General features: G+C 38.6%; 2 protein-coding genes across 3 annotated transcripts in view; both read left to right on the forward strand.

Annotated features, from left to right (window-relative positions):
• The window catches only part of LOC140166785 (uncharacterized), a 28,696-nt gene extending 27,970 nt beyond the window's left edge, over nt 1-726 (forward strand). The window contains exons 15-16 of the mRNA XM_072190276.1: nt 172-258; nt 608-726. Of these exons, the coding sequence (XP_072046377.1) occupies nt 172-258; nt 608-726 (206 nt within the window). The remainder of the gene's footprint in view (nt 1-171; nt 259-607) is intronic.
• LOC140166135 (TPR and ankyrin repeat-containing protein 1-like) overlaps nt 710-27,343 on the forward strand; it is a 34,715-nt gene continuing 8,081 nt past the window's right edge. For both annotated transcript variants that reach the window (XM_072189519.1, XM_072189520.1), the window contains exons 1-20: nt 710-839; nt 1,760-2,395; nt 3,238-3,443; nt 5,290-5,488; nt 6,037-6,228; nt 7,444-7,761; nt 8,050-8,220; nt 8,523-8,954; nt 12,038-12,319; nt 14,932-15,062; nt 15,236-15,428; nt 16,097-16,261; nt 16,567-16,766; nt 17,488-17,625; nt 18,281-18,457; nt 20,548-20,719; nt 21,526-21,645; nt 22,322-22,527; nt 23,605-23,816; nt 24,416-27,201. In XM_072189519.1, coding sequence (XP_072045620.1) covers nt 740-839; nt 1,760-2,395; nt 3,238-3,443; nt 5,290-5,488; nt 6,037-6,228; nt 7,444-7,761; nt 8,050-8,220; nt 8,523-8,954; nt 12,038-12,319; nt 14,932-15,062; nt 15,236-15,428; nt 16,097-16,261; nt 16,567-16,766; nt 17,488-17,625; nt 18,281-18,457; nt 20,548-20,719; nt 21,526-21,645; nt 22,322-22,527; nt 23,605-23,816; nt 24,416-27,201 — 7,036 coding nt within the window. In that variant the 5' untranslated portion in view covers nt 710-739. The remainder of the gene's footprint in view (nt 840-1,759; nt 2,396-3,237; nt 3,444-5,289; nt 5,489-6,036; nt 6,229-7,443; nt 7,762-8,049; nt 8,221-8,522; nt 8,955-12,037; nt 12,320-14,931; nt 15,063-15,235; nt 15,429-16,096; nt 16,262-16,566; nt 16,767-17,487; nt 17,626-18,280; nt 18,458-20,547; nt 20,720-21,525; nt 21,646-22,321; nt 22,528-23,604; nt 23,817-24,415; nt 27,202-27,343) is intronic.

Consider the following 27,343-nt stretch of genomic DNA (forward strand, 5'->3'; position numbering starts at 1 on the left):
AATGGAGTATGAAGCTCAAATTTTGGATTTTAGTTTGAAATGTTTCAAACCTTTCTCATCAATATCTACCACCACACAGAAAAAGAAAAATTGAAGAGGTGCTGGTGCACATCCCTGGAGTTGACATGGAATGGGCCAGCTATGATATTGACACACTGATGTCACTACTAGAGCATGGAGCCTACCCTTCACAGTTAACCATCAACCGTGGTGACACACCCTTACACGCTGCACTCAGAATTGCCTTTGCTGTATCTGGTAAGTATTTGTGTCAAGAACCACAACTATGATATTGACACACTGATGTCACTACTAGAGCATGGAGCCTACCCTTCACAGTTAACCATTAACATGCGGTGACACACCCTTACACGCTGCACTCAGAATTGCCTTTGCTGTATCTGGTAAGTATTTGTGTCAAGAACCACAACTATGATATTGACACACTGATGTCACTACTAGAGCATGGAGCCTACCCTTCACAGTTAACCATTAACCGCGGTGACACACCCTTACACGCTGCACTCAGAATTGCCTTTGCTGTATCTGGTAAGTATTTGTGTCAAGAACCACAACTATGATATTGACACACTGATGTCACTACTAGAGCATGGAGCCTACCCTTCACAATTAACCATCAACCGTGGTGACACACCCTTACACGCTGCACTCAGAATTGCCTTTGCTGTATCTGGTAAGTATTTGTGTCAAGAACCACAACTATGATATTGACACACTGATGTCACTACTAGAGCATGGAGCCTACCCTTCACAGTTAACCATTAACCGTGGTGACACACCCTTACACGCTGCACTCAGAATTGCCTTTGCTGTATCTGGTAAGTATTTGTGTCAAGAACCACAGCTATATATGATATTGACTCACTGATGTCACTACTAGAGCATGGTGCCTACCCTTAACCATGGTGACATACCCTTACACGCTGCACTCAGAATTGCCTTTGCTGTATTGGGTAAGTATTTGTGTTAAGAAGCACTATGATATTGATCCACTAACGTCACTTGTGGCGTATTCACTCTATGCAAGAAGAGCCTCAAACTGCCAATAAATGCAAAAAGGAAGAATTATGTAACTTTCCCATTCATGTGTGCTGCCAGATCAAGGCTCTCCTCACATATGGCAGAATGGTGCAATGGGTGAATGGAGCCTACCCTTCACAGTTAACCATTAACCATGGAGACACACCCTTACACCCTGCACTCAGAATTACCTGGCTCACCTGGTAAGCATGAGTGTCAAGAATATGGACAGTGACTTTAACACATTTGACTGGTACAAATGGGTACATAGCCTTACATAATCAATACTCTGTTGGTATTTGCGTCTAGAATTACAACTGTGACATTGACATGTTATTCTAATATGACATCAAGCACCAGAGAAGCAGTATAAAATCACACCCAAACATTGACTTCTAAAGCTCAAGAGTTTACCCCTTACAGTGACCACTAAACATGGAGGCATGCTGTCCTTGCCCATATATTGTGGAGCCTCAATTTCAAAGTACCAAACTTTAATTTGTAAGTGAATATGCAGCTTTATGTTATGTTTCCTGTCATCACTGTTTGCAATTTGAGGTTGTACCTAAGTGTATTGTTCTCTCGCTAGCCACAAAAGTTCAGTGTTGAGTGATGAGTCCCTCAAATGGAAAATATCATCTTTACAAATATACTCCAAATCCATGTGAAACAAGTCATAGCTTTTTCCTTTTTATTTTCTTATATTCTTTGAAAACAGATCGCAAGTTCAAAGTGCTGAATTTCCTGTTGGAGAGATTCTCAGACCCTTCCAGTGCAGTGTACCTGGACCCTTCTGCCGTTGATGTAGACGAAAATGGCCTGTTCCACATTGCCATCAAAGAAGGTACCAAGAACCTCTCACTTGAAGCCGTCAAGCTACTATCAAAACACAACGTCAACCCACAGGTGCCCAATAAGAAAGGAGAGATCCCTCTTCAGATGGTGAAGCGAAATGACCGCCGATATCAGTTCCTCACACAAGCTGCTGCATATCACCCCAAACCAGCTCCTAAACCAACTGCAAAAGGAGATAACGTTCCCAGCTCGGCACAACACTTGGGAGTACCACCTGCTGGCCAGGGAGACGCTGCCGAGCAAAGTCAACCAATCAGAGATGATGGTATCCGTGTTGGTGATTCAATATCAGTTAAGCAGAGTGGGGTAACACCACCTAAGGTGACATGGAAGGACCAGATGAAACGCGACATTGCCGTCTTAATTGATGTCTTGCCACCGTTTGTTGCAAAGCGCCCTCGTATGGAAGAGGTGGATATCGCAACAAGGATAGAGGAGAAAGCAGGAAAGCAACAGGATAATGGCTATAGTTTAGTGAAACAAGAACAAGAATCCAAAGGTATGGCTATTAGTAATCTTGACAAGGAACAGTATCATTTATCCTTTATTATTTTTATGACACAACAGACACGTCACATATATTCCATATGAAGAAGAAAATGGTCTCATTCACATGGGCTGTAATTCAGTATAATAATTACCCCAAAACTAGGAAGATTATTCATTCTTTGCTGTGTAGGCCTTAGTATCATATGTGATGTGATTAAGCAAAATCAGTTGGAACTTTCCTTTCCTTTCCTTTTGTTTCCTGTTGTTTTGGAAACTCTTTAATTGCTCATATCTTTGGAACTGGATGTTCAATTTCAACGGCAAAATTCAGATTTGTAAATGCTTTTTACTATCCTATAAGAAACTGAAAATTCAATATTTCCGAGTTATGACTGATTTTGCTTGATCGCATGTGAAACACTGCCTTGTCTGCATTGTAAATGTAGCATCCTGGATTATGTTGCTTATTCTTAAGCACTCATCCATTATTGCATGCACAACATTGCACAGGGAAGCTATTATTGCATGGAATGAAACTGCCTTTGTATCCTAATGTTGTTGAAGTGGAAGTTTCTTACAGGTGAAGTGTATTACAGGGTGTCTCCAAATGAAAAGTACTAGTACATGCCATAATCTTGTCCAAGATATTGCAGTACAGTATAACATTGAAGTTCAATGTTCGTTTTAGTTTCATAGTAAAGGTGTCATTTTAATATTGATGGCAACTTTAGTACAACTGCAAAATGTGATGGAAATTATTTCATGTATTGATACTAAACATTTTGGGACATCCTGTATATATTCTTTGATAAAATTCCAGTTGTAATTGAGACACTCATGTATTCATATTAGGTGAGGTGCAGCAAGAAGATAACACTAAGACCGATAACGAGGCTGATGATGATGATGATGAAGAGGAGTTGGAGGAAGAGGAGGAGGAGGCGATAGCTGATGTGGAAGACCCATCCATCTTTGACAATCTGACATGGGAGGTGGAGTGTACTGCCAAGGCATGGAAGATATTGAAAGACAGACATGTACAGCACAAGCTTAAACAGGTTAGAGTCACTTATGATGGTGTTTAAGTTAGTATTGGGTATATTAGGATACCTGTAAGTAGATTGACTCATATTGTGGTATGTCAATCAAGTGATTATGATCACAGACTTTCTGCATACAGTTTGAATCAGTGATTTGAATAGAATGCATGATTTAATATAATAATAATAATAATAATAATGAGAGATTTAATATAGCGCCCAACGCAAATAGCCTCTGGGCGCTTTACAAAACATAAAACCTAGGGAACAAAAAATTTAAAAACAATATATAGCCTAACTTAAACATACTATTACACATACACAATATTGCAAGAAAATGACTGGGTACATTGCACAAGATTGGAAGCACACAGCAACTCTTAGGTGGGGAGCCGAGCCGGGAGAAGAAAACAGCAAAAACAAGGAGCCGGCAAGACGCAGACCAGTCCACCACCCTGAGTCACTATGCAACTCCAATCAAGTACAAATAATAATGGCAACAACAACAATGCATTAACAAAATTAAATAAGTTAAAAACAAGAATCAAATCAAAAGCAAAATGATTCCAAGAGGCAGATCATGCAGTGCTCCGTAGCCGGAGGCACAGAAGAGAACTCAACAAAAGGAAACGGAGAACTACATAATCCAACCATGAGAAAAATACAGGGCGGCATAATGGCAAAACCATCAGATTTTATACGAGTTTGATCCAAGGCACAATAATTAAAAATATAAATATTATATCAGCTAACAAGTACAATAAATATTATAATACAGATCTAAAAGCATAATAACTTAACATACTATTACACATACACACTATTGCAAGGCAACGATTACATGGTTGTACAAGATTGGAATCACACAGCAACTCAAAGTGGGGAACCAAGCCGGGAGGAAACAGAGCGGACGCAAGGTACCGGCAAAACGCAGAACACTCTACCACCCTGAGCTACTATGCAATCAAGTACTGGTACAAGAAGAGGCATTAAAGAACCAAAACAAATATGCATGTCAAACACAGTGAACTAAAGCAACAGAAAAAATTATTTTAAACATGCTAAAAATGACATTCATAAGCAAAAATGATTCCAAGAATCAGATCATGCAGCGCCCGCAACCGCCCTAAACGGACTCAGGCTCAGAACAAAATAAAAGAAACGGAGATCTGCATAACCCAACCAAGTCATAACAAGGCACATTTTCTTATAAAATAATTTTATAATATATCAGCAAACAACATACAGTAAATGCAGATTATACAATATAAAAGAGCAAAACAAAGTGATCTGTGACCGGCACAATAATAACAAGAATTAAAAATTGGCGACCCAGGAGAGGAGAGGTTACCAGCACATTCACTCTCAGCAAGTGCAACAGCAACTTGCTCCCTAGGATGGAAATGGTTAGTAGGCGCAACAGCAACCTGTTTACCATGTCACCTACAGATGGCAAGTGATGCACATCAGTATTGATTGGTCACGTCCATTGTATAATGAGATGTATCTTTCTGCCAACCAACACACAATAAAATGGTTCATTTTACCTCCTTTAATACTGCTGATGCAGCTTTCACTAACTTTTTTAATGCTCATGCTCAATTAGAAGCAAGTATCTTTCAATGTGAGCCAAAGCTAAAATATATATTAAGTACAGTCCCTTTATGTATCCAAGATGACAGCCTGGGGTGTATGCAGACACCTTATATGCATGGATGCGTAGTGGCAAAAATAGCCTCAAAATGCCCCAAAATAGGTTGCTTTTGCATGTTTTAGGCATAGACCCTGGCAGCCTTTATCCAAAATCTGTATTCTTTCTTTTAAATTAATTGTTTTGATTTCATCTTGTGATTTCTCCATGTAGGGAATCATCCGCAAGATCCAGCTGCTGGGTAATGGTGATTGGAGAACAAGACTTTGTAAGCAACTGGATGGATTGCCACGAGAGCGTGACATGAAGCTGTATGAAGCCAAGTTGACCAGGGGAGGGCGCATTCTATGGGAGCTTGCCATCGCATTCTCACCCAGATGTAGCGAGGAGTCGGAGAAGAGGTTGGAAGGAGGTGTGTGTCACATTATACTATGTCTTGTTTTCAAAATTAGGGAGACAGGTGTTTTGAGCTATTGCTCTTAAAATTGCATTATGAAATTTGTGTATATTTGGTACTTTGAAGACAAGTCATAATTCTTGTAAATTCATCATGAACGTTTTCCCTATATCTCACAAAGTACCATTCAAAGGGTGACTTCTGCCAGTGATATTCGATATCCACATCCAAATGTCGGACTTCATGCTCCACATTCATGAGAGTGTAGGATAGCCTGGAATAGTGGGCAATGGGATATAGGGGGGAAAATATAGGAGCACCTATTCACTTCAAAGTTTCTCATCCTAGTTGTGTCCCATTTGCTGTACTGTTGACTCTGTTGTAATTAAGCAATTAATGTTTCTAAGTCAGTTGAAAATTTTGGCTTCTGAACACAGCCACAAATCCTATCCAACAGTGAATTTTTAATAACATGTTGGTTCACTTTTGAAAATAATACAATCATCAATGACCCTTAAATGTGGAATTGCAATAAAGTAAGATCAATTCAATCTTTTCAACAGATCCTGAGTCCACCAATGGTAGTGCTCCAGGAGGGAGAATCTACTCTGAGATCATCCGTATCTGGGATATCGTATTTGACCATGACAACTTGAGCCGTGCCATAGAGACCATTGTCAAGTCCTATGAGAGAGGCAAAGATTGCATCATACAGAAGAAACTTGTTGGTATAGACAGGAGAGAATTCACATCAGGTAAGTAATCCTTTTTTAATAAGAATGCTTATTTTGGTATCAAAGTTCTATAAGCATTCTCATCAATCACCATATATGTCTACACCAGATGTGCATGATATTATCACCTGCTGCTTCTCCCGTCCCTCATAATTTTTAAATAACTGAAAAGTGTTCTAAATAAGAAGTTGTCCGTCACCCGAGACAACCAAAATTGATCGTGAACAACCTAAAATGATATAGTGGTAGTGCGGCTGACAACCAAAACCTGCACACAACTTTAAGTGTACACATTTCATCTTATCATCACTAATGAAAATGGCAATTTGGATCACTGGTATGTTCAAATCATATCTACAAACTATAAAAATCCCAACAAAATGCATTTAAGGGCTGGGGTATGAGCGTTTGGACAGTATTTATTGTGGGACATTAGAGCACATCAGACATATCAATTGCATTCTGAAATCGAAGAATGTCCTTCTGATATCAAATAATTTTGATTTTTGAAATTCGCAATTTAATACACATTTTATGGCAAATCATTAAAATTGATATTTTAAATATTTAACAGTACTTGAAGTAAACTTTATAAATCTGATGATTTATACTTAAAGTGTATGTAGGTGGGATGAAAAGCCGACGATCAATTGAAAATGTTGACCTTTCGTATTGAAGATATGGATTTTTTTCCCAAAACACCCAACAAAATTAGGTCTTTTGGGGAAAAAAATCCATATCTTCAATATGAAAGGTCAAAATTTTCAATTGACCGTCCGCTTTTCCTCCCTGCTACATATACTTTAAGAATATGTCATTAGATTTATATAATTTACTTCGAGGACTGTTATATATCAAAATTTGAAAAATATCAAATTTTTATAATTTGTCATAAAATTTGTATTATATTGTGATTTTCAAAAATGAAAATTATTTGATATCAGAAAGACATGCTTCAGTATTCAGAATGCAATTCGATAGGTCTGAGGTGCTCTCATGTCCCACAAAAATACTGTCGAAACGCATAATAAACGCTCATTTTAGATCCCTTAAGGAAAACAACTTTTTGCAAAATGTGGCGTTTGTGGCTATAATTGCAGTTCTAAGAAATGTTGCGGGCATAAAATGCCGACATTCCAAATCATAAGGTCAGGTTGTATATTGGTACACCTGACCTTCCATTTTTTCATGTTTTAAACATGTTCTTTATATTGTTTGCTTGCTATCAATGTGTAGGAAAGACCACCCAGCAACGTGTACCCATGTTCTATCGCGAGACACGCGACATCTCCCCTTTTAAATCGCCCACCAGAAACAACAATCAACAGCTTGTGGACAGAGGCAAGGATTTCTTTCCACCAGCAAGCTCCAAAGAGAACGAGTACCACATCATGAAATTCTACTCCTTCAACTCATCTCTTGTGAATGCCATCCTGACTGACAGCAGTGTCAAGGTGGATTTTCCCTTCCGTGTGACGGAATTAGAGCATGCAATCATCAACCTGCAGCCTAGACCTCCATCATCTGTGTTACTGCTTGGGAGGAGTGGAACTGGTAAGTTAATGGCAGCCAAGCTGTCAATTAATAAACACATAATTGTTAGAATATGTTGTCTATTGTCTGAGATGTATTGGCATTAGGGAATCTTTTCCGTGTCCATACGTAATCCCATACTATCCTGGGACTAACAAATTATGTTCAAATTTATTAGAGCCTTGTATGCACAAGCATTGTTTTTAGACAGTTGATACAAGCCTGTAATGTTGTAATACCTGCAGAATATAGACAAAATGTGCAGTTATTGTGCTTGCAATCTTGATTTTAATATTTTCTTTTCCCTAGGAAAGACCACCTGCTGTTTGTACCGGCTATGGACAGCCTTTGTAAGGTACTGGAAGCTTGCCTGTGATACAGGGGGTGAGCCTCTGATACCTCGTGAAGTAGCTTTCATACATAAGGACACACTGGAAGATGAAGAGGATCAAGAAGGAGAGGATGGGGAGGAGGAAAACGGTAGGTATAAAAAAATTCAGTAGTCGACAATGCGTTAATGTGGAGAAGCAATACATCTGCATCTTTGCATGTTATCTATGAAGGGCAAAGTCTGTGCATGTTGTCAATGAAGGGCAAAGTCTTTGCATGGAGGGCAAAGTAGTGCACTGGTGACTGTATTAGTATTTTTCAATAAATTGCAGTGTCTATTGCCAATAATGAACCATGTCACATCATCACATGTGACCTACTTTTGTGTTGATGGACACTCAGTTTACTGTTTTGCTTTTAAACCAACTTGGTTGTCTTTTTAATGTCTGTAGATGATGAAGAGGAGTCTGAAACCTATAGCGAAGCTAGCTATGAAGACAGTGCCTCATCAGCAAGTGCCCTCGTATCGAGAGAATCTAACACTTGTGACATTCCCAATGGTGAAGAAGATGATGATGAAGATGACCCTGATAAGATCACAGACCATCTCCACCAAGTGTTCATCACCAAAAATGGAGTGCTTTGCAGCGAAGTCCAGCGCAACTTTCGAGATCTTAGCCATGCCTGCGATTTTGCCCGGGAACACTGTGAGGTAGAGGATAAACCTGTACCCATGAGACTTCAGGATGCTCATCCTGCTGTTTTCCCACTCTTCCTTAACTCAAGGCAGTTCCTGCTGATGTTAGATGGCTCTTTACCTAATCCCTATTTCCCTAGGAATGAGGATGGGAGTATGAAGAGGAAGATTCAAGGATGGGGGAAAGGTATGTTTATAGCATTCGCTCGAATATTTTAACCTTTCTTAAATAAGCTAATATTTCAACTCTCAGAAAGAAACATTCCATGTGTATGGAAGGAGATTCTAATAATAAGATACTTGTGCTAAACCGAGCCTCAGATAATATATTTTAGTGCAGTGTTTTGTGATTTTTATTGTCCAAGGGCCCCGTGCGAGTGCAAGAACATCTTTTGTTCACAGACAAGCAATTGCTGCCTTTTGCATTATCACAATGTTTGTTTGTTTAAAAAGTTGCTCTGTGCAGAGACACACTGGGATCTTGATGTGACCAGGCTCAAGCTAAATACTTAAGCCAGGCTAAAAGCCTATGGCCATGCGTCTCAAGGTGGGAACCTCTTTCGTGACATACTGTTTTCATAGCTGAAAACATCATTTTTGAAATGAATGGGTTTTACCTTTTATGTATCAATTACAGGTATGTAAAAGTATACATTGCTGGAAAGCATGAAGAACATAGATTACAACTAGACTTAGCTGTGGTCTAAGACCACGAACACAGCCGTGTTGTTACCCCTTAATGACCTTTGACCCCAAAATATATGAAAACCCCATAGACATTGGCTAATGTCAATGTATGCGTCTGCGTGGCATTACTTTGCCATGTTACTTGTGGCAGAAGGGGCATTTTGAGGTTGTCGTCTCAGACCGGAAGTGACCCCTTAATGACCTTTAAAAAAAAAAAAAAAAATACCAACTATGAATTGGGTAACCACAATTCATGTGTGAACATAGCGTTACTGTCCTATGTTTTTCTTAGCAAATAAACATTTTTGAAGGTTTTTCGTTTTATACCGGAAGTGACCCCTTAATGACCTTTGACCCCAAATCTGTGTACACCCCATAGACACTGGGTAATAACAATGCATGTGTGCAAGTGGCGTCACTGTCCTACATAATCTGTGGAAGAAGATACATTTTAAAGGTATTTCGTTTTATACCGGAAGTGACCCCTTAATGAAATTTGACCCCAAATAAAAAAATACCACATATACATTGGGTGACTGCAGATTATGTGTGAACATACTGTTACTGTCCCATGTTTTACTTAGCTAATAAAAATTTCTGAAGGTATTTCGTTTTATACCGGAAGTGAGCCCTTAATGACCTTTGACCCCAAATCTGTGTACACCCCATAGACACTGGTTAATAACAATGCATGTGTGCAAGTGGGGTCGATATCCTACGTAAGTTGTGGGAGAAGATGCATTTTTAGTTGAAATCACGTTTTTGACCCCTATGACCCCTGCATGATCTTTGACCCCATGAGTTACATGTGACATGTAGGGGCTCGGTCAATGATCATTGTGACCAAGTTAGGTCAAAATCGATGTAAGCATGTGAGTGCTAGAGCAAATGTAATGGTTGACAGAAGAAGAAAGAAAGAAAGAAAGAACCTGTAAGAAAAAAGACACAGCCGTTAGTCACGGCTGTGTAATGACCCAAACCAGAAGTCAATATTCAGTCTGTACCAGAAGATATACAGGGTGTAACAATTAACTTTTTAATGAACATGTGATATAGTTTGGGAGGGCCTATTTCTTTTCAGGAGTATTTTCTCAATCTGAGGACCACAAAATCAAACAGAGCTTGAAAAGGCCCACCAGAAAATGTATACTTTATATAGGGTGCGATGCTTCCTTCTATGTATACAGGGTGACACAAATTTGCTTCATTATCAGACGTAATTAATTATTCAAAAGGTTTAATTAGTGCTAATTAGCTGATTAAGTACTTTTATATAACTACTTTCAGTCATAAATAATCCTTTCAAACCAAAAAGAATACAATATCTCTTTGTTTGTCACTTTTAGAGCAATTACTGGCAATTCTGAAAATTAACTGTTTTTCATAGCAGCCTATGGGAAAAGGCATGAACGAGCCTGTAAATGTGCTCGTTAGTCTAATTAATGAGTTGAAATTACATGAAGTACATAATTATTTAGTTGCTACAATTACTGACATCAAATTGGGACTACATAATCATGGATGTTAGTTTTCAACTCAACATAAAAGGGGAAAAAAGTATGTCATGAAATTGTTATGAACTTTTTCCATAGACTTTCTATGGTACCGTGTCCTCAGCACCGTGTCCTCAGCACCGCCACTTTGCATGCTCGTTAGGTTAATTAACTGTAAAATTAATTAGAATCATTGGAGAAGCCTGGTTTTGGTGTCAAAAGAAAGAGAAAAGATCAGGCTTTCAAATGAGACCAACTAGAGGGGTGTAGGTCTCCATCTTCATATCAAAACAACAATAAACATATCATGTTTTTACAAAAAATGTCACACCGCCACCCTAAAGTGGTTCCCACCTTGAGACGCATGGCCCTATATAAGCGTACTGACCTATTTGGAAAGAAAAGAGAGAAACAGATTTGAAGATAAAAATCAAGGAAAAGAAGGCCACTCCTAACAATCAAATGAACAATTTCACTGTCAGCCTCTGGGTCAAGAGAAAGGAAACTTCTTAACCTACTATCAACTGCTACAGAGGCTGTTACATTGTTCCAACTTCAATCAATCAAATACAAACTGTCCAAGTAAATGTGAAGGTGACAACTTGTAATTAATGAGTTTTTAATCACCAACATCTTAGAATGTGCTGGTTGTGCTGAGCAAAGAATTAATCTTACGTGAAGCAGCTATTCAATGCTATCATATTTCATATAAGGTGGTCTTACACTCAAACAACAAAGACTGTTTGTCATGATAGAAACGCATTAGTGAATTAGTGTAGACATTGGCATTAGATGACCAATAGTCCAAAGAGAAACTGTGAGATGTGGTTTATGCAGACGAATATGACATGCATGACAAGAGGCCGCCTGCACAGATGCACTGTCACCAAGGCTGGTATTGTGCAGTACCAGTGTAGTACCTTGGTAGGTACTTTGTGTGCACCAGTCAGGTACAGCCACATAAGAATCTTGTAGTGTAGTTATATTACCTAAGTGTGTAACTTTAGAATGTGTTATGCCTCGTGCAGCCCTGCAAAATGAAGTTTGGAACCCTTTAGTTTTTGTTACATTTCATGTCCTCTCCATGTAGATGAAGGACCCATGGATTTCATCCCAGTCTTGGAGGATGAAGATGAAGAAAGTGAAGGAGAACACTCCGATGCAGAGACTGTCAATGAGGGCGGTGATGCTACTGATGGAGTCATTGGTGATGAACAAGTACAGGCAGAGAAGACTAATACAAAGTACGACCCAAGACGTGAAGTGACTTACGAGGTGTTTGCATATGAGTTATGGCAGAGGATCAACAAGAAGACAAAGCTGCCATATCATCCTACATTGGTATGGATGGAGATTACATCCTTCATTAAAGGTATGTATCATCTGGGCATATTAACATAAACTGAGCTCAAAAAGAAACTTAAAATTTTTCACAAGTTCATATCTTGAAATCCTGTCCATCAAATTGAACCAAAATTACACACAGGTTTACTTCAATACTCTACTCTTAACACATGTCAGTAACCAAGCAGTTATCCAACTGACACAACAGCAAAATGCACTAACATGGAACAGCTTCCTGGACCACATTCACAGCCCAGCCCTGTTTCATGAAAAAAGTGTATGAAAAGCTGAAAGCAGCACCGTTTTATCATCTGTGTAAAGATCTTGTGTGCATTCTCACAGATTTTTTGTGCTGGGTGCCAAATGTTGGGCTGTGAAAATGGAGGAAGTCCAGGAAGCTGTCCCATGACAGTGCATTTTGCTGTTGTGTCAGTTGGACATCTGCTTGGTTACTGACATGTGTTTTGAGTAGAGTATTAAAATAATCCTGTGTGTAATTTTGGTTCATTTTGATTGACACTATTTTAAGATATGACCTTGTGATTCACAAGTTGTAAAAAATTATAAGTTTCTTTTTGAGCTCAGTTTATATAGTGTCTGCCATAGCTTTTGTTTCTCAAGAAAGAAGCCTTCATCAGTACTCCCTCTGCTAAGGTCATATGGTGCTCATTATGTCCAGCAAGTTGAAAAATTGGCAATGAAGAATTGGAGAATTTAAAGAAAATAATAAGAATAATTTAGATTTTTGTGGCTCATTTGGCCAAATTTAGGTCAGAATTACCAAATTGATCCAAGCTGAAAATCCTTAGACATTGAGGTTCTCTTAATCATTTAATAAGGTACATATTAAAGAAGAGTTGTGATTTTACATATTTTGTTTGATAGTTTTCAAACTTCTTGTTCCCACATTAAATGTGTTGATGTTCTACATGTATAAGTAGATCAAACTATTGTGCCCAATCACTTCAGATGCTTTTATTTTTAAAAAACACATTTATTTACTTTCCTAACAAATTTCCTTTCACATAAAAGTTGGGTTGTTGTTGAATGAAAATTCTTCAGTATTTCAGAAAGTTAGAAAAGTATGATTTTTAAACTAGACTAATGTTAATTCAATGCATTGAAATCGAATTGAATTGAAATGAAATTTGGGCGATTTTCATTTCAATGCATTGGAATTGAATTGGAATCGAAATGAGTGGGCTTGGGCATGAATTGAATTGGATTGGAATTGAAATCATCGTGAGCAATGAAGAATTGAATTGGATTGGAATTGAAATCATGTCGAGTGATGAAGAATGAAGTGGAATTGAAATGAAATTCAGCTTTGATTTCAATTCAGCATTTCAATTCACAAGCAGATGTCTGTGATTCCATATCATTCCACCTGTAAAAAATGCCCTTCCCCCGTGCAGAATTCTGATACACTTCTAGGTCTATTCACTCAAGAGACACACATTAAAAACTTTTGGCACTAATCATAAAGCCCCTATTTTTCTCAAGCTGCTAATTTTTATGCTCAAAAGTCATTGTACATTTGAACAAAGTCAAATTTTTTGTGAGAAAACCATTAAAGAAATGACAGATTTTTTCACACTTTTTCAAAAGTACAAGGATTTGGGTGTAAAATCTTAGGAGGAGCAGGAGACAAGTAGGGGCTATCTAATAGTATCAAAACCTTGATTTTTGACATCTTTGATGTCAGTGTGGGGACAGGGTCACATTATCGATCGTACCACACACCTTAAGTTTAGAAAATAATGTACATGGGGGACAAGAAGTTAACATGCTTTTGTGACAAGTAGTATACTTGATTTTGACTAATTTGTGTTGCTGACTCAAGTGTTATAAAATTCATAGGCGTAGATCAGGGGGGGGGAGATGGGGGATAAATATTTTGCCAGGGGTATGGTCCGTACAATCATCCCCCAATGTTGATGCCTAGCACCTGAATAATAAGGTTTCTGACCAAATATACTTCAAGAATTTTTTTCCAACCCCATCCCCCAAGAAATCTACGCCACTGATAAAAATGGTAGTAAAATTTCAAACATGCACTGCAAAAATAGTGTCTATATTAAACACCATTCTAGACATCATCTTGTTCTCGATTTGTAAACATGTCTAAATGCTAAACATGTTTAGTAATTTGATGCCTTGTGTTTAATAGATATTAAACACTTGATGTTTTGAAGTTTGACATTTTGTGTTTAGATTTTACATGGGTTTACAAATCGAGGACAAAAAGTGTTCAATCTCTAGCTAGACACAGTTTTTGCAGTGTGCCTTTGGTCAATTAACACAAACTGCAACTGTATTGGAATTGGAATTGAATTGGAATTGAAATGAATGCTCAGAATTGAATTGAAATTGATTAGCTGTTAATTTCACTGCATTGGATTGGAATTGAAATTAAAATATTGAATTGGAATCGAAATGAATTAATTCTAAAGCAAGGTGGATTGAATTGGAATTGAATAGCAAGACTCCCTGTATAGAAAGAATTGAATTGGAATAGAATTGAAATCAATTTTCTGGAGTGAAATAACAATAAACTAGACCACCCGCCACTGCCAGCACAGTGAGGTTTGAATAAGTAGAATGTTAGCTAATAAAGGTTGCATAAATTTATACTTACAGGTTCAGTAGAAGCTTTACACACAGAGAAAGGCCACCTGGCAGAGGCGAAGTATCAGGACCTTGGGCGCAAGAGAGCTCCCAACTTCACGGCTGACAGAGGAAAGATCTACAAAGTCTATCTTGCATATGAGGTGGGCAATTATATCATACATCCTCAGTTGAATGAAAGAAAGTCGTAATAATAACATTGCATTTTGATCCTACGATTCAACTGTAATTGCACTAAATTTGATCACATGTTGCTGAATATTTCTTAGAGCTTAATTTAGTTGTGCTTATTTTGATCTTCTTTGATTTATTACAGCACGAAAAGCGCCAACGTAATCTGTTTGATGAAGCTGATCTGGTATTCCACATCTATCGCCGCATGCGTGATATTCAGAGTCCAGACTGGGCCGTACACCAGGTCTATGTGGATGAAACCCAGGATTTCACACAAGCAGAATTGTCTCTCATCATACGATGCTGTCATGATCCTAACGCATTGTTCCTTACTGGTAAGGAATAGATCTTCAGTGTACTTGTTAATGTTATCTTGTACTTTTCTAGAATTCACATCTTAAGTTTACATTTTTGTCTAGCCTGTAAATATTTGTAAGAACATACTCTCACTACTGCAAGGATTAGAATTTTGCTGCACAGGCAAAGAATTTATAATTCGATTTTATCTCAAATTGTTTTATAAAATTTACCATGCTTGCTATTGGTATGATATAACCTAGTACTATACTACCTGCCACGCAAGGGGGTGTGGTGGTTTATTTATATACTAATTACCCCACCATGGTTAGATGCGCATGCCTTCAGGTTCATTGCCGAAGCATCCACATAGCGATACATGACATATTTTTTTACCTCTACAATTCTGCGACCCAGTACAACTAACTGCACTTTGTGTATGTTGTACATACACAAGAAGAAGTCACATTTACCTGTCCAGCATTGGCATTTTGCAGTAGTATGACATACATATATATGTATGTAAATTACCAGGGACATGCTGATCACCCATAGCCCCTTGATTCACACAGTTCACTTTGCAATTGCTTTTGACGTTTTGTTATATCCCAGTAAATTTACATCTTTGATCTCTGATGTCCATTTGTTTGTTTCCATGGTGCTTTTGTTAAAGAAGGATATATTTTATCTCCAATTGAATTTACAGGTGACACTGCACAGAGTATCATGCGAGGTGTAGCCTTTCGCTTTGATGATCTCAAGTCCTTGTTCTACTATGCCAGCAAGTCTGTGAAGAGTCTAGGCAAACATTCCAAAGCAAGAGTGCCTAAACGTGTTTACCAGCTCACTCACAACTACAGGTCTCATGCTGGTAGGTACTGCCTTTAGACGATTATTTTCTTTGAAAACTTTTGGATCACATGTGCGGTTTTTACAGATTTCACTCAATGGGAATCATCGCTTTGAAGTTTTCCAAAACAGAAGTAGTCATGGGTACAATTTCAGATCTCATAATACTTTTTAAGTACACACTTTTTGGTGTATTTGTAAAGTGATTTTTAAAACTAATGAATATAGTTGCGCAAATAAAATTTGTAGAAATAAGTAAAATTTGGTAAGGTTCAGAAGCTCTAGTTCCTTGAATGTGCTCTTTTGATGATATTTTTTCTTATATAGGCATCTTGAACCTGGCATCCAGTGTAGTGGACCTGATGTTTCATTTCTTTCCTCTTTCCTTTGACCGTCTGGACCGTGACCAAGGCCTATTTGATGGCCCATCTCCTGTGCTCCTAGAATCGGGCCTCGCCAGTGATTTGGCATTGCTACTCCGTGGCAATAAGCGCAAGACATCTGAAATTGAATTTGGTGCACATCAGGTATGGACAAAAACTAAAATAGTCATTGCAATTTGCATTAATGAAGTATCTTACACCCTGGAGTCTTGCAGTACGCAGCTAATTGGCGTACACAGAGAATTATAGGCAAAACAACAAATTCTCGATCATGAGAGGATGTACATTCGGCGTCATCCTACTTTTCATAGAATAACATGATCGCTTGACCTGCCTGACCTAACCTTGACCTTGCCTAGCAACGACCGTGTGATTTGTCTGGTCAAGTCTCAAAAGCTGTGTTGGCGCCATTAGCGCCGGTCTTTGCATAGTACGCTCGACGCAAATAACTGTGCATACCCAAGTTGGCTCTCATGATCGAGAATTAAATATTTTGGCTATAGTTAATAATTGATTATCCATACACAGCCTTATGTTTCAAATACATAATAATAAATACAATTTGCAAGTAGATATATTTCAAACATGAGTTTGCTCATGCCTACTATTATAGTCTGTCATGCCATGTTGGATTTTGCAGTGGCAGATTCTAATCAGGGCATTTACACGGTTATGTTGCCAGCGTACAGACAAGTCGCCCTTCATGCATGTTATTATGCCCTGGGTGATTAGGTTATTGCGTGCTGCTCAAATCGAGGAAACTGACTAAAATCTTATATTCCTGATCTGGAACTTAAAAAGAAGAACAGTTACAAAAGAAACACTTACACATCTTGTAATTAACTCTACTCTTCCTGCACTCCAGGTGATTTTGGTCGCTAATGAGGAGGCCAAGGAGAGACTACCAGCAGAGTTGAGTCTTGGTCTGGTACTCACCATCTTTGAAGCCAAAGGACTGGAGTTTGATGATGTACTGCTCTATAATTTCTTCAATGACTCACCGGTAAGAATATTTTGTTTTCACTAGTTTTTTCCACCCAAAAACACTTTTCAGTATCTGTTTATTTTTGTCTTTAATACATTCAATTTCAATAAGATCAAAGAATTGTATACTCGACATAAACTTTTTTACCATTTGGAATAAAATCCCATTTGAGTGGCAAGCAATTTGCACAAAATATACAAATTTGAATTTGTGAGAAGAGGAAGTGTTTGTATAGTTGTGATTTTCTGTAACTTCTGTGTTTTGTTCATGCTCACAAAATTTCGTACTTTACAAGTGTACAGTAATCAACATACTATAGTAAGAATTCCAATTGAATGAAGCGCAGCTTTTAACAGCTGCACTCGATCAACCGTGATCGTGATATTGCGTATTTCAAACTACAACGCTAACGCATACGACCTTGGATACAATGCTATCCAATCACGAGTGCGTTGGCAGGGTTGGGTTCACTTCCGCGTTACTCATGCACAGTCGCACACGCTGGCGTACATCGCGCAGTGTACGCACAAATTCGTCACGCTATTGAAAGCTGCATTCATTCAATTGGAATTCCCACTATAGATAGAACTGTTTTCTTTAACTTATTTCATAGTGAGAGCCATGTTCTGTGTTACTATTTGTAAACAGCAGCTGTGATTATTATTCATTACAGGCTGATAAGGAATGGCGAGTCGTTACTGAGTACCTCGATGAGTTGATTGAAGACTATGAACAGCAGCGACTAAGTAGTGATAAAGCAGCAGCAACAATGCTACATACAATTGACATTGACAATATGCAGGCTACAAACAGACCCAGACCACTCAAGTTTGACCCTGACAAACACAAGGTAAATCAGTCAATCCATATACAACATTATTATGTGAGGCAAGGCACTCATATATTACTTTAGCGGCAGCAAGGGGCCTGTTCGCAATATACAGCCTTCCTTAGGTAGATATATGTTCTACAATTTTCCTGGTGCGTCAACTGAGACTACATCTAGACACCAGTTTATTTTGAACTTGAACGGGTATCTAAATTCAGAGAAATTCACGATCAAAGAGAGGTTCGCAAACTGACCTAAACGGCGCACAATGCTTTAATAATACACACAGAATCAACATGTTGGCGCCCTATTGGGATATTAAATCGCGGATTTGGCAACCATATCACAGACATGCGTCCATGATTACGTAACATTGCAAATGAGTCATCACACAGTTACTGTCCATTTGACAAATCCAAACACATTATTTCAAATATTTGCATAACGACCCCATTCATCATACGTCACAGCGAATAGTCCCGATCAATGTGTACAGTACCTCTGCGTATTTCTAATATTGACATTGCGTTGCGATCAGGAGGTGAAACAAGAACTGCCTTTAAAAATACAACACGGTTGATATAAAAACATAACTTATGAGGTACATAAAGTGCGCTATCATGAAATACACTTGAAAAAAGTAAAGAAATAATATAGGGACGAAATAAATAAACAGCAAACAGCATCAGCTACATGTAGCTTGTCAAAAATGATTAGAGGGACATGCGAAAAAACAAAACATAAGAGAGCATGCGCCCAATGGGACCTTTGATGTGATGTGCTGATATGTAACCGCTTGGGTACATTTTTCTTTAAAACAAAGCAAAGAAAGATTACGAAATGTAACGCATATCTATATACTAGTATTACAGTGTAAAATCGTACTGCATGGGATGTAAGAGGATTGTTTTTAAATAAAGAATAAAGATCAGGTTTACCATTTCGGTTACTATATTGTTAGGAAATCATGTTGGGGTGGGGAGGGGGGGTTACAGCAGAATTGTTTTATTCAGAATATAGGTTTGTATATTTAATTCTTAAGGATTGTTTTCCAAGTGGACATATTGGTCTTATGGAAAAAAAAATAAAAGAACTGCTTTTTACGTCAGTATATACTGGGTTGTTAATATTTGATTTAGGCCTCCGTCCAACCATAGGCCTATCTCGTGAATGGATAATGTTTCTTTTTCAAATTTTCAACAAAAAAAACACACAAAAACTTACACATCTTTTTTTACAACAACGTGCATCAACGTGGAGGCATTGAGATCGACGCTCAAATTACATTCTACAAAAAAGGTATGAAGCTTTAAAATTCATTATATGCTAAAGAAACCTCAAAATCAAACTTTATGATATTTCTTGCATTGGTTATTCCAATGGCACAGACAAACAAGCAACACATACGCTACAATACAACGACAACAAAAATTTACACATTTGCCTCACATGAGGTTCTGAACAGAAACATCACATACAGGCCAAGACACCAAAAATACCTAAACCAATCAATCGAAACACACCAACCAGGATCACACATGGTTCCCCTACCACATACACAGGTGCGAGAACTGCGAAAGCCAACATGAAAGCCGAGAACCGCTCTAGTTTATACAAAGTGTTCGGATGCTAAAGGTGATATATCTACAAGCTGCCTTGTATTGTTATATTTATAACTTTTTAATACCTTTGTAATTACTAGAGAAGGCACCAACTATGTATTTCAAACTTTAATCTGATCAGCAATATTTTGCATCCTATCAGATTCAGATTCAGATTCAGAATCCTATCCTGTCTGCATCAGCAGGCCAACTGATACTCTGGTAGTTAAAGATGAGTCAAGCTTCCGAGGAATCTTCATAGCTGAGCTGTAGGCTCCTGCCAAATTACGACTCGGATCACCTCAATTGAGTGAAGTTCGGCCCAGTAATGCATCCAGGATGTGAAATATTGCCGCTCAAATAAATTGAAATTTAGTTGATCAGATTAAAGTTAAGTTCACACTCTCGTGATATTAGCTCTCTTGGGAAAAATAAGGCATACTAAAATATAATGACAAAAAGAATTCATTTATGTATTGACATAATTTATTTGTTTCCTCCTTTTTTCAGGTATTAAATTCTGAGTTGAAGTACCTTTACACTGCCATTACCAGAGCTAGGGTTAATGTGTGGTTGTTTGATGAAGATGAGACAAAGAGGGCGCCAATGTTTGAGTACTTCAAGCGTCTACGTCTCATTAAAGTGGTTCAGCCTGAAGCAGTGGATAAAGGAGGCAACAGTGGTAAGTTTAGGGGTGTTTCCATTTATTAATCAGTTTTTGATCAAAATCAAATTATAATGGTAACTTTATAAGAAGGGATGCCAGCCAACATCCTTATGTATCATTTTTCTGCCCCTAATTATTTGGCTATCCCAATGCATTATTATTTATTTTACTATCTTCAGGTCTTTGACAATTTCACAACTACGAGCCACTAAATTGGATTGGGCCTTCCCTTTTGTAAAATGAGATTTTGGAAGGTTTTTGATAATTTGATGAGAAGAGAAAGGAAATTGATACTTGCTCAGTTTACTTGATTTACATGGACAACCAGTGGTTTGATCAAAACTTCTTGAGCATTTTGGAATACGCACCAATGTGCATAAACCTAGTAAATGTGAGAACACCTGAAGCTGTTGATTTTGAGTTTATAAATGGACATAAACAAAAACATTATTATTAAATTGAACATAAAACTGATCAACTGGACTCACATTTCACTCAACTGGACTCACATTGCACTCAACTGGAATCATCAGACAGCCTGAAGATGCACCTTGGATAAGGTGCGATACTGTAGCCTCTCAAATAAATGTGAGTCTAGTTGATCAGTTTTATGTTCAATTTAATATTTATTAAACCTGGATGAATGACAACCTTCACAAACATATAAACAAAAACAGTTAATGCTGGGGATAACAATGTTGTGTGAAGTTATTACGATCATTTTGACATTTATATTGGTTTGCTCATTTAGAGGGGCAGCTTTGTACCAAATATTCCTGATTGTCCATTTAATGCCATCATTTTATTCTGTTCACTTGCAGAGTTGGATTCCATGTTTGTGGAGACTTCATCTCAGGAGGAATGGGACAAGAGAGGTGACTACTTCTATGAGCATAAGCTGTGGCTTGTTGCTGCCAAATGCTACAGAAGAGCTGGACTAGGTAAATATCTACTGACTTGATTTGGCAGGCGATGATTCAACTGATATATTTTAAGCCTGGAGTATACCTTATCCTCACAATTGTGAGAGTTTGATCAAAATTGTTCAACTTGTATAAAATTTTAAAAAGTATAGAAAATCTGAAATGCTGTATTTTCTCTCACCTAAATCGTTGAGACTATGTTTTGATATCTCCAGTATAAGTTTTAATCAGAAAAAAATATCCCAAACATTAGAATTTTGAGGTCCCATATTTCAATCCTAGTCAAGGATTATTTTCTGTCCTTGGCACAAAGGAGGGGAAATGATTGTTGATCAATAGAGCCACAAGAATAACATATGTGTACATCCATATCAAAACGATGCACTTGTCGGCTGCTACATGTGTCTCATTTCACATAATAGCTAGGAATAAATACCAGACTTATCTCAAGTGCAGGTCACTTCAAATCATCCCCAAGTCACGTGGTTAAGGAATGTTCTCTGTATTCCTAAACCATGTGACTTGGGATGATTTGAAGTGACCTCCACTTCGGATATGAGTCTGGTATTTATTCATAGCTATTATTTGAAATGAGACACATGTAGCAGCCGACAAGTGCATTGTTTTGATATGGATGTACACATATTTGTGTTATATTCATGCAATCCATTATGTAAATTAAATCATTTTACAGAGAAGAAAGAGCTGAAAGCTGAAGCCCATCACCGTGCCTTGGAAGCCGAGCGTCTGCGTGATCAGCCGAGTAGAATGAAAGAAGAATTCCTGGCAGCAGCTTTGGCATTCTTGCAGTGTGGTGATCTTGGTAGCCTGGCTGCAAGGTGCCTCTTTAATGCCAAGGAGTATTTGCTATCTGCTCAGCTCTTTGAGAAGACAGGAGAGGTAGGATTACTAAGAAACCATTTTCAGAAACTAAATGAACACTATGAGAAAGGTTTTTAACACAAGTCAACACATACATAAATGACAGCCAGTGAAAAAATTTCACTGACCATCCAGGATTTGAACCTGGGACCTTCGGATCACCGGACCGATGCTCTACCAACTGAGCTAATGAGTCAGATGGAGAAGAGCACTGATGTTATTATCTATAGGCCTTCAGTTCAATACCGCCTCTATCATCTTCTCATCCAAGAAGCTTTAAGAAAGAGGTTTGGAAATCATTCCGAATTAATATTCGAGACGGAGAAATAAAGTCAAACTATGTGGTAAATTAAATATGAGAAAGGTTTTTAACACAAGTCAACACATACATAAATGACAGCCAGTGAAAAAATTTCAGTCAACACATACATAAATGACAGCCAGTGAAAAAATTTCACTGACCATCCAGGAAATTTTCTCCGTAAATGAACACTTTTTGCAAAAAAAAGCTGAGAGCACAGTCATTGTTATAGTAAACATTTGTTGCAGTGTCACTGCCAGACATTTTAGCCTTGTTTTGAAATCAGGTTTTTGTTTTTGATGGATTTTGTATTTGAAGACAACCAGTTATAAGTATAATTTTACTGGCGCTATGTCAGCATTGGCCATTTTGAGATTTACCTTTTTTTAATTCACCTCAAATTATTGATAATTGTGATTTAGAAGACTTTACAGATGATAGCAAAACTTATCAAATAAGTACTCAGCTTTTTACCTAATGGCATCCTTTTGTTTGTCTTGTACAAAGATTTCAAATAATATTATTATCAGAGATGCCACTTACCTGATTTCAGGAAATTTTGAAAGAAATGGGCCAATTTTAGGAAATATTTACTCTACCCTCAAAAGGATAGGGAAAAGTGCATTTCCAGGATTTTTCCATGTTTTTCAGGAAATTTTGACAACAGCAAGTGGCATCTCTGTATTATTTATTTAATCCTTCTTTAACCAGGGTAGCCATATGTGGTACTGATTTCAAGGGGCCCTTAAAGTAGCTTTAATAAGAGGAAATATATTTGTATCATTTCTCACCAGATGGTGAAGGCTGCCAAGATATTTGAGAACCGTGCCAAGAGGTTGGGTGATGCGAGCCGTTGCTATGAGCAGAGTGGTGACTATGCCAAGGCTATTGAGCTACTAGCCCTGATAGGTCAGCATATCAAGGCAGCTGATGTAGTAGAACGATACCATCAGATGAAGAAAGAGTATGGCCATGTGAGACTACCATCAAAAATCAAACCACCAAGGTAAATAATCTCTTGGAAAAACAGTGGCATGATCGACGGGAATTATATAAATAAACATGTTTTTTTTTTTACCAGGTTCGCTGTCGCAAATATCTCTCTTTATATTACTCTGGCTTATTCATTTGGTCACTTGTCTAACCCTGTAGTTATTTGTTAGGTGCTTAAAACTTTGGACTCTCAATCTCAAATCATGGTTTTATTTGCAGAATATGTTTTGCTTTTGTGTATGCCTTTAAAATGGATACCGTAATTAGCGCTTGTGTTTTATTGAATTCACCTAATAAAAAATGTGTGAATGAAAAGTGCAAAGGCCAAAAGTGATCTTTTGTCCATGCATTTGTGCGGAAAACCTCATTTCAGTATCAAGATGGCTGACATGTATAAAAGCTCATTGTAACTGTCTCACTTTCACTCTCTCTCCTGTTGTATTTTGTTTTGTCTTGCTCTTTCTCTCTTTCTCTCTTGATTTCTTTGCACTTCTTTCTTAGCCTGTGTGCCCTTCTCTCTCTCTCCGTATCTTCACTTCCTGACTCCTCTCTGAGTCTCTTACTAATACAATGATAGTTGACACTGAATATATTGGTTTACTTTATATACAGGGCGGCTGATACAGTGGAAAGCTTGTGTTTCCAAGCTGCCAGCTACTACCACAAGCAAAGAAACATGGAGAAAATGATGGACGCCCTTACTCAGCTACCAAAGTTTGAGGAACGCATCAACTTCCTCAAGAATAAAGGTCTCTACCATCTTGCTGTTGATATCCTCAAGGATGATGGAAAATTCCTTGAAGCTGCCAAGATCTTAAGGTCACAAGGGAAGTTGGAAGAAGCATGCGACTTGTTGGATAGGTCTGATGAGCCGCAATTCATTGCAGAATGCCATTTGGGACGTGCCCGCAAGCTGATGCAAGGTACCATTGAAGGTAATGATGCCACAATGGTTGAAGAGATGTTAACTGCAGCCCTGGAGTTGTTTGAAGAAACCAAGGACCTTTCAAGATATGCTGAAACCCGTTGGTTGCTGGGTGTGTTGAAGAAAGATAGTGAGATAGTGAAGCAGGCAAGGAAGGATTTTGCAAAAGCTGTAAATGCTGTTGGTGAAATTCATGCTGCGGATAGTCTCCTGAGTGGCCTGGCTTTGCCAAAGTATAACACAATGAGGGCAGTATTCGATCCCCTAAAGCGCTTGTTTAATCTCATTAGTGCAGTGGCGAAACCTAAGAAGCTTGAAGAACAACGACTTGCTGCATTGTGTGACGAGTTCTATGGTATAGAGAAGTCTAGAGAGGCAAGTAGAGTGTCCTTTAACAGGCATGAGGGTGCACGTGTACAGAAATTGTTGACGGAGGTGGTTCCTGGAGAAGCCAACTTGGAGACCATGCATCGTAAGATTATAGTGAATGATCTTATCCCTATGGCTACTCGCTGGGTGAAGTGTCTACGTAAGACCAGCAGAGATGAGAGCGACAAGCTAGAGCAATGTCCAGAGTATGTAGTTGGATTGGAATGTTCAAGACCAGAATCATGCCAACACAGACATGGACCATATCCCCAAGGATTACTTCTAGAATACTTCAACAATGTCGTATCACTGCTGCTCCTAGATGACATTGTCAATGAAGCACAGAAGCTTCCCAATATGGCAACATTCAGCCAAGAGCTGTCGAAGGTATTGGATGAGCAGCAACAAAAGAGAAATTGTGCACACTTGTATAATCTCCTGTTTCGCCAACATTGCCATCCAAGGCAGGTCAGTGAGAAAGGTGGAGCCACCAGAACTTTCTTCAACACTATCTGTCAGCACCAAGCTGTGGGAAAGCAAATGAAGTGGTATGTCAAGTCTCGACATGAAGCATCTGACACGTTTTCTCGCAAAGGAGACAGAGATGTGGATCGCCGCGCTAACACAGATGTGTGGTTACAAGTGTGGAATGTCCATCGTCTGTTTGACAAGAACACGAAAGTGATGGAAGAATGGGTTGCTAAGGAGGAGAAATACTGCAGCGACACATGGAAGGGTGTAAAGCCCCCTCTTGGGATGGTGCGTATGCCAGGCTCAGTTAGATCAACCGGAATACCACGACTTGACAAAGGCAAAAGCAAACATATGTATATGAGCTATATGCAGATGTACTTTGAAAGCTTTGCCAAGCTATACTCCGCTCAGAGAATTGATGCCATTGATGCTGTTTCTTCATTCAACCGGTTCCTTGGAGCTATAGCAACACACCCAGTTGAGCCACTCATCCCATCCATCAGGAACATTGTGTCCCTTCTAGAGCTTTGGCTTACCATCTGTCTTGCCATTATATCCAAGGTGGAAAGATGGCCTGTCGTTATACCAGCAAGCTACCTAGCGCAGCTGAATTTCTATGATGCCTTGTGCTCACATAGATTTAAGTCCCCTGCTTTATACAGTGCCATATCACAAGTCAAGGCCACGCATGGTACCTTGCTGAAAACAATCTTCCCAAAACTGGAGTACATGGTTGATCTTGTCTGCGCTTATGGAAAGTTCAAACGTTTCAACATTCTTGGTGATGCATTCAAAGATGAATCTTGCATCAGGTCAGGAGAAGCAGAGCGTTCACTTGTCTTCACCCTGGTCATACTGTGTAATGTCGGGTCAGCCTTTACTGACAAGGATGGTACTTACATTCGTCAGTTACTCAACACTATCCCAATGAAACACTATCCCCCACGCTTAGCCAAAGCCCTTGAGTCGGTGAAATCCGCTAAGAGCTTCCGAGATTCCTTGGTCACTCTGCAAACCTTACTGCAAGGAAGAGAAGATGAGTTTTGCTTTCAATGTGAATGGAAGGAGTATGTTCAGTATATAGGTGGGCCTGGTCTGATCTACTCAAAGCTCAACCCTGACAAGTTCAGCGATATCCCATATGAGATTCTTGAGAATGTTCCATCTCGTCCAAAGGAGGATGAGGAAGGAGTGGAAGCCAAAGGTACTGATCAAGAAGATATGGAGATTTCTCCTGAGGTAGCTGAAAGGGTGCGACAGTCACATGAGCAGCTTGAGGAACAGCAGGAGAAAGATGAGGCAGCCAACAAGATCCAAGAATGGGCTCGGCAGATCCTTAAGAAATTGAAATTACTACGAGCAGCAAGCGTATTTGCCCTGGAAGCTTATTCAAGAGGGGTAGAATTCACTATTAGAATCAGCAGAGAAGCAGCAAAAAGTGAAGCAGATTCCGTCCTAGGGACGCCAGAGCATTGGGTCAATGATATCACACTGCTGGCGTACTTCATCAATGAGAGTGTATGTACTATCTGTAATGATGTGACGCTTCAAGGGAAGGGGCAGGCAGAGAGCTACCAATATGAACCTAGTCCAACAGATGTGGAGCTTGATGAGACCACAGGGGAACCAGGTAGGCAACATGTTATTTTGAGATTGTTTGTATCATGTTTGATACACGAGATCAACTTCCCTCGGTTATAATGTCCGTAAATATCGATGCTAATGATAATGTTCAGCCAGGTGAAAGTTGGCTTCAATATTGGTCAAATGTG

This window comes from Amphiura filiformis, chromosome 12 (assembly GCF_039555335.1).
Source record: "Amphiura filiformis chromosome 12, Afil_fr2py, whole genome shotgun sequence".
NCBI lineage: Eukaryota > Metazoa > Echinodermata > Ophiuroidea > Amphilepidida > Amphiuridae > Amphiura > Amphiura filiformis.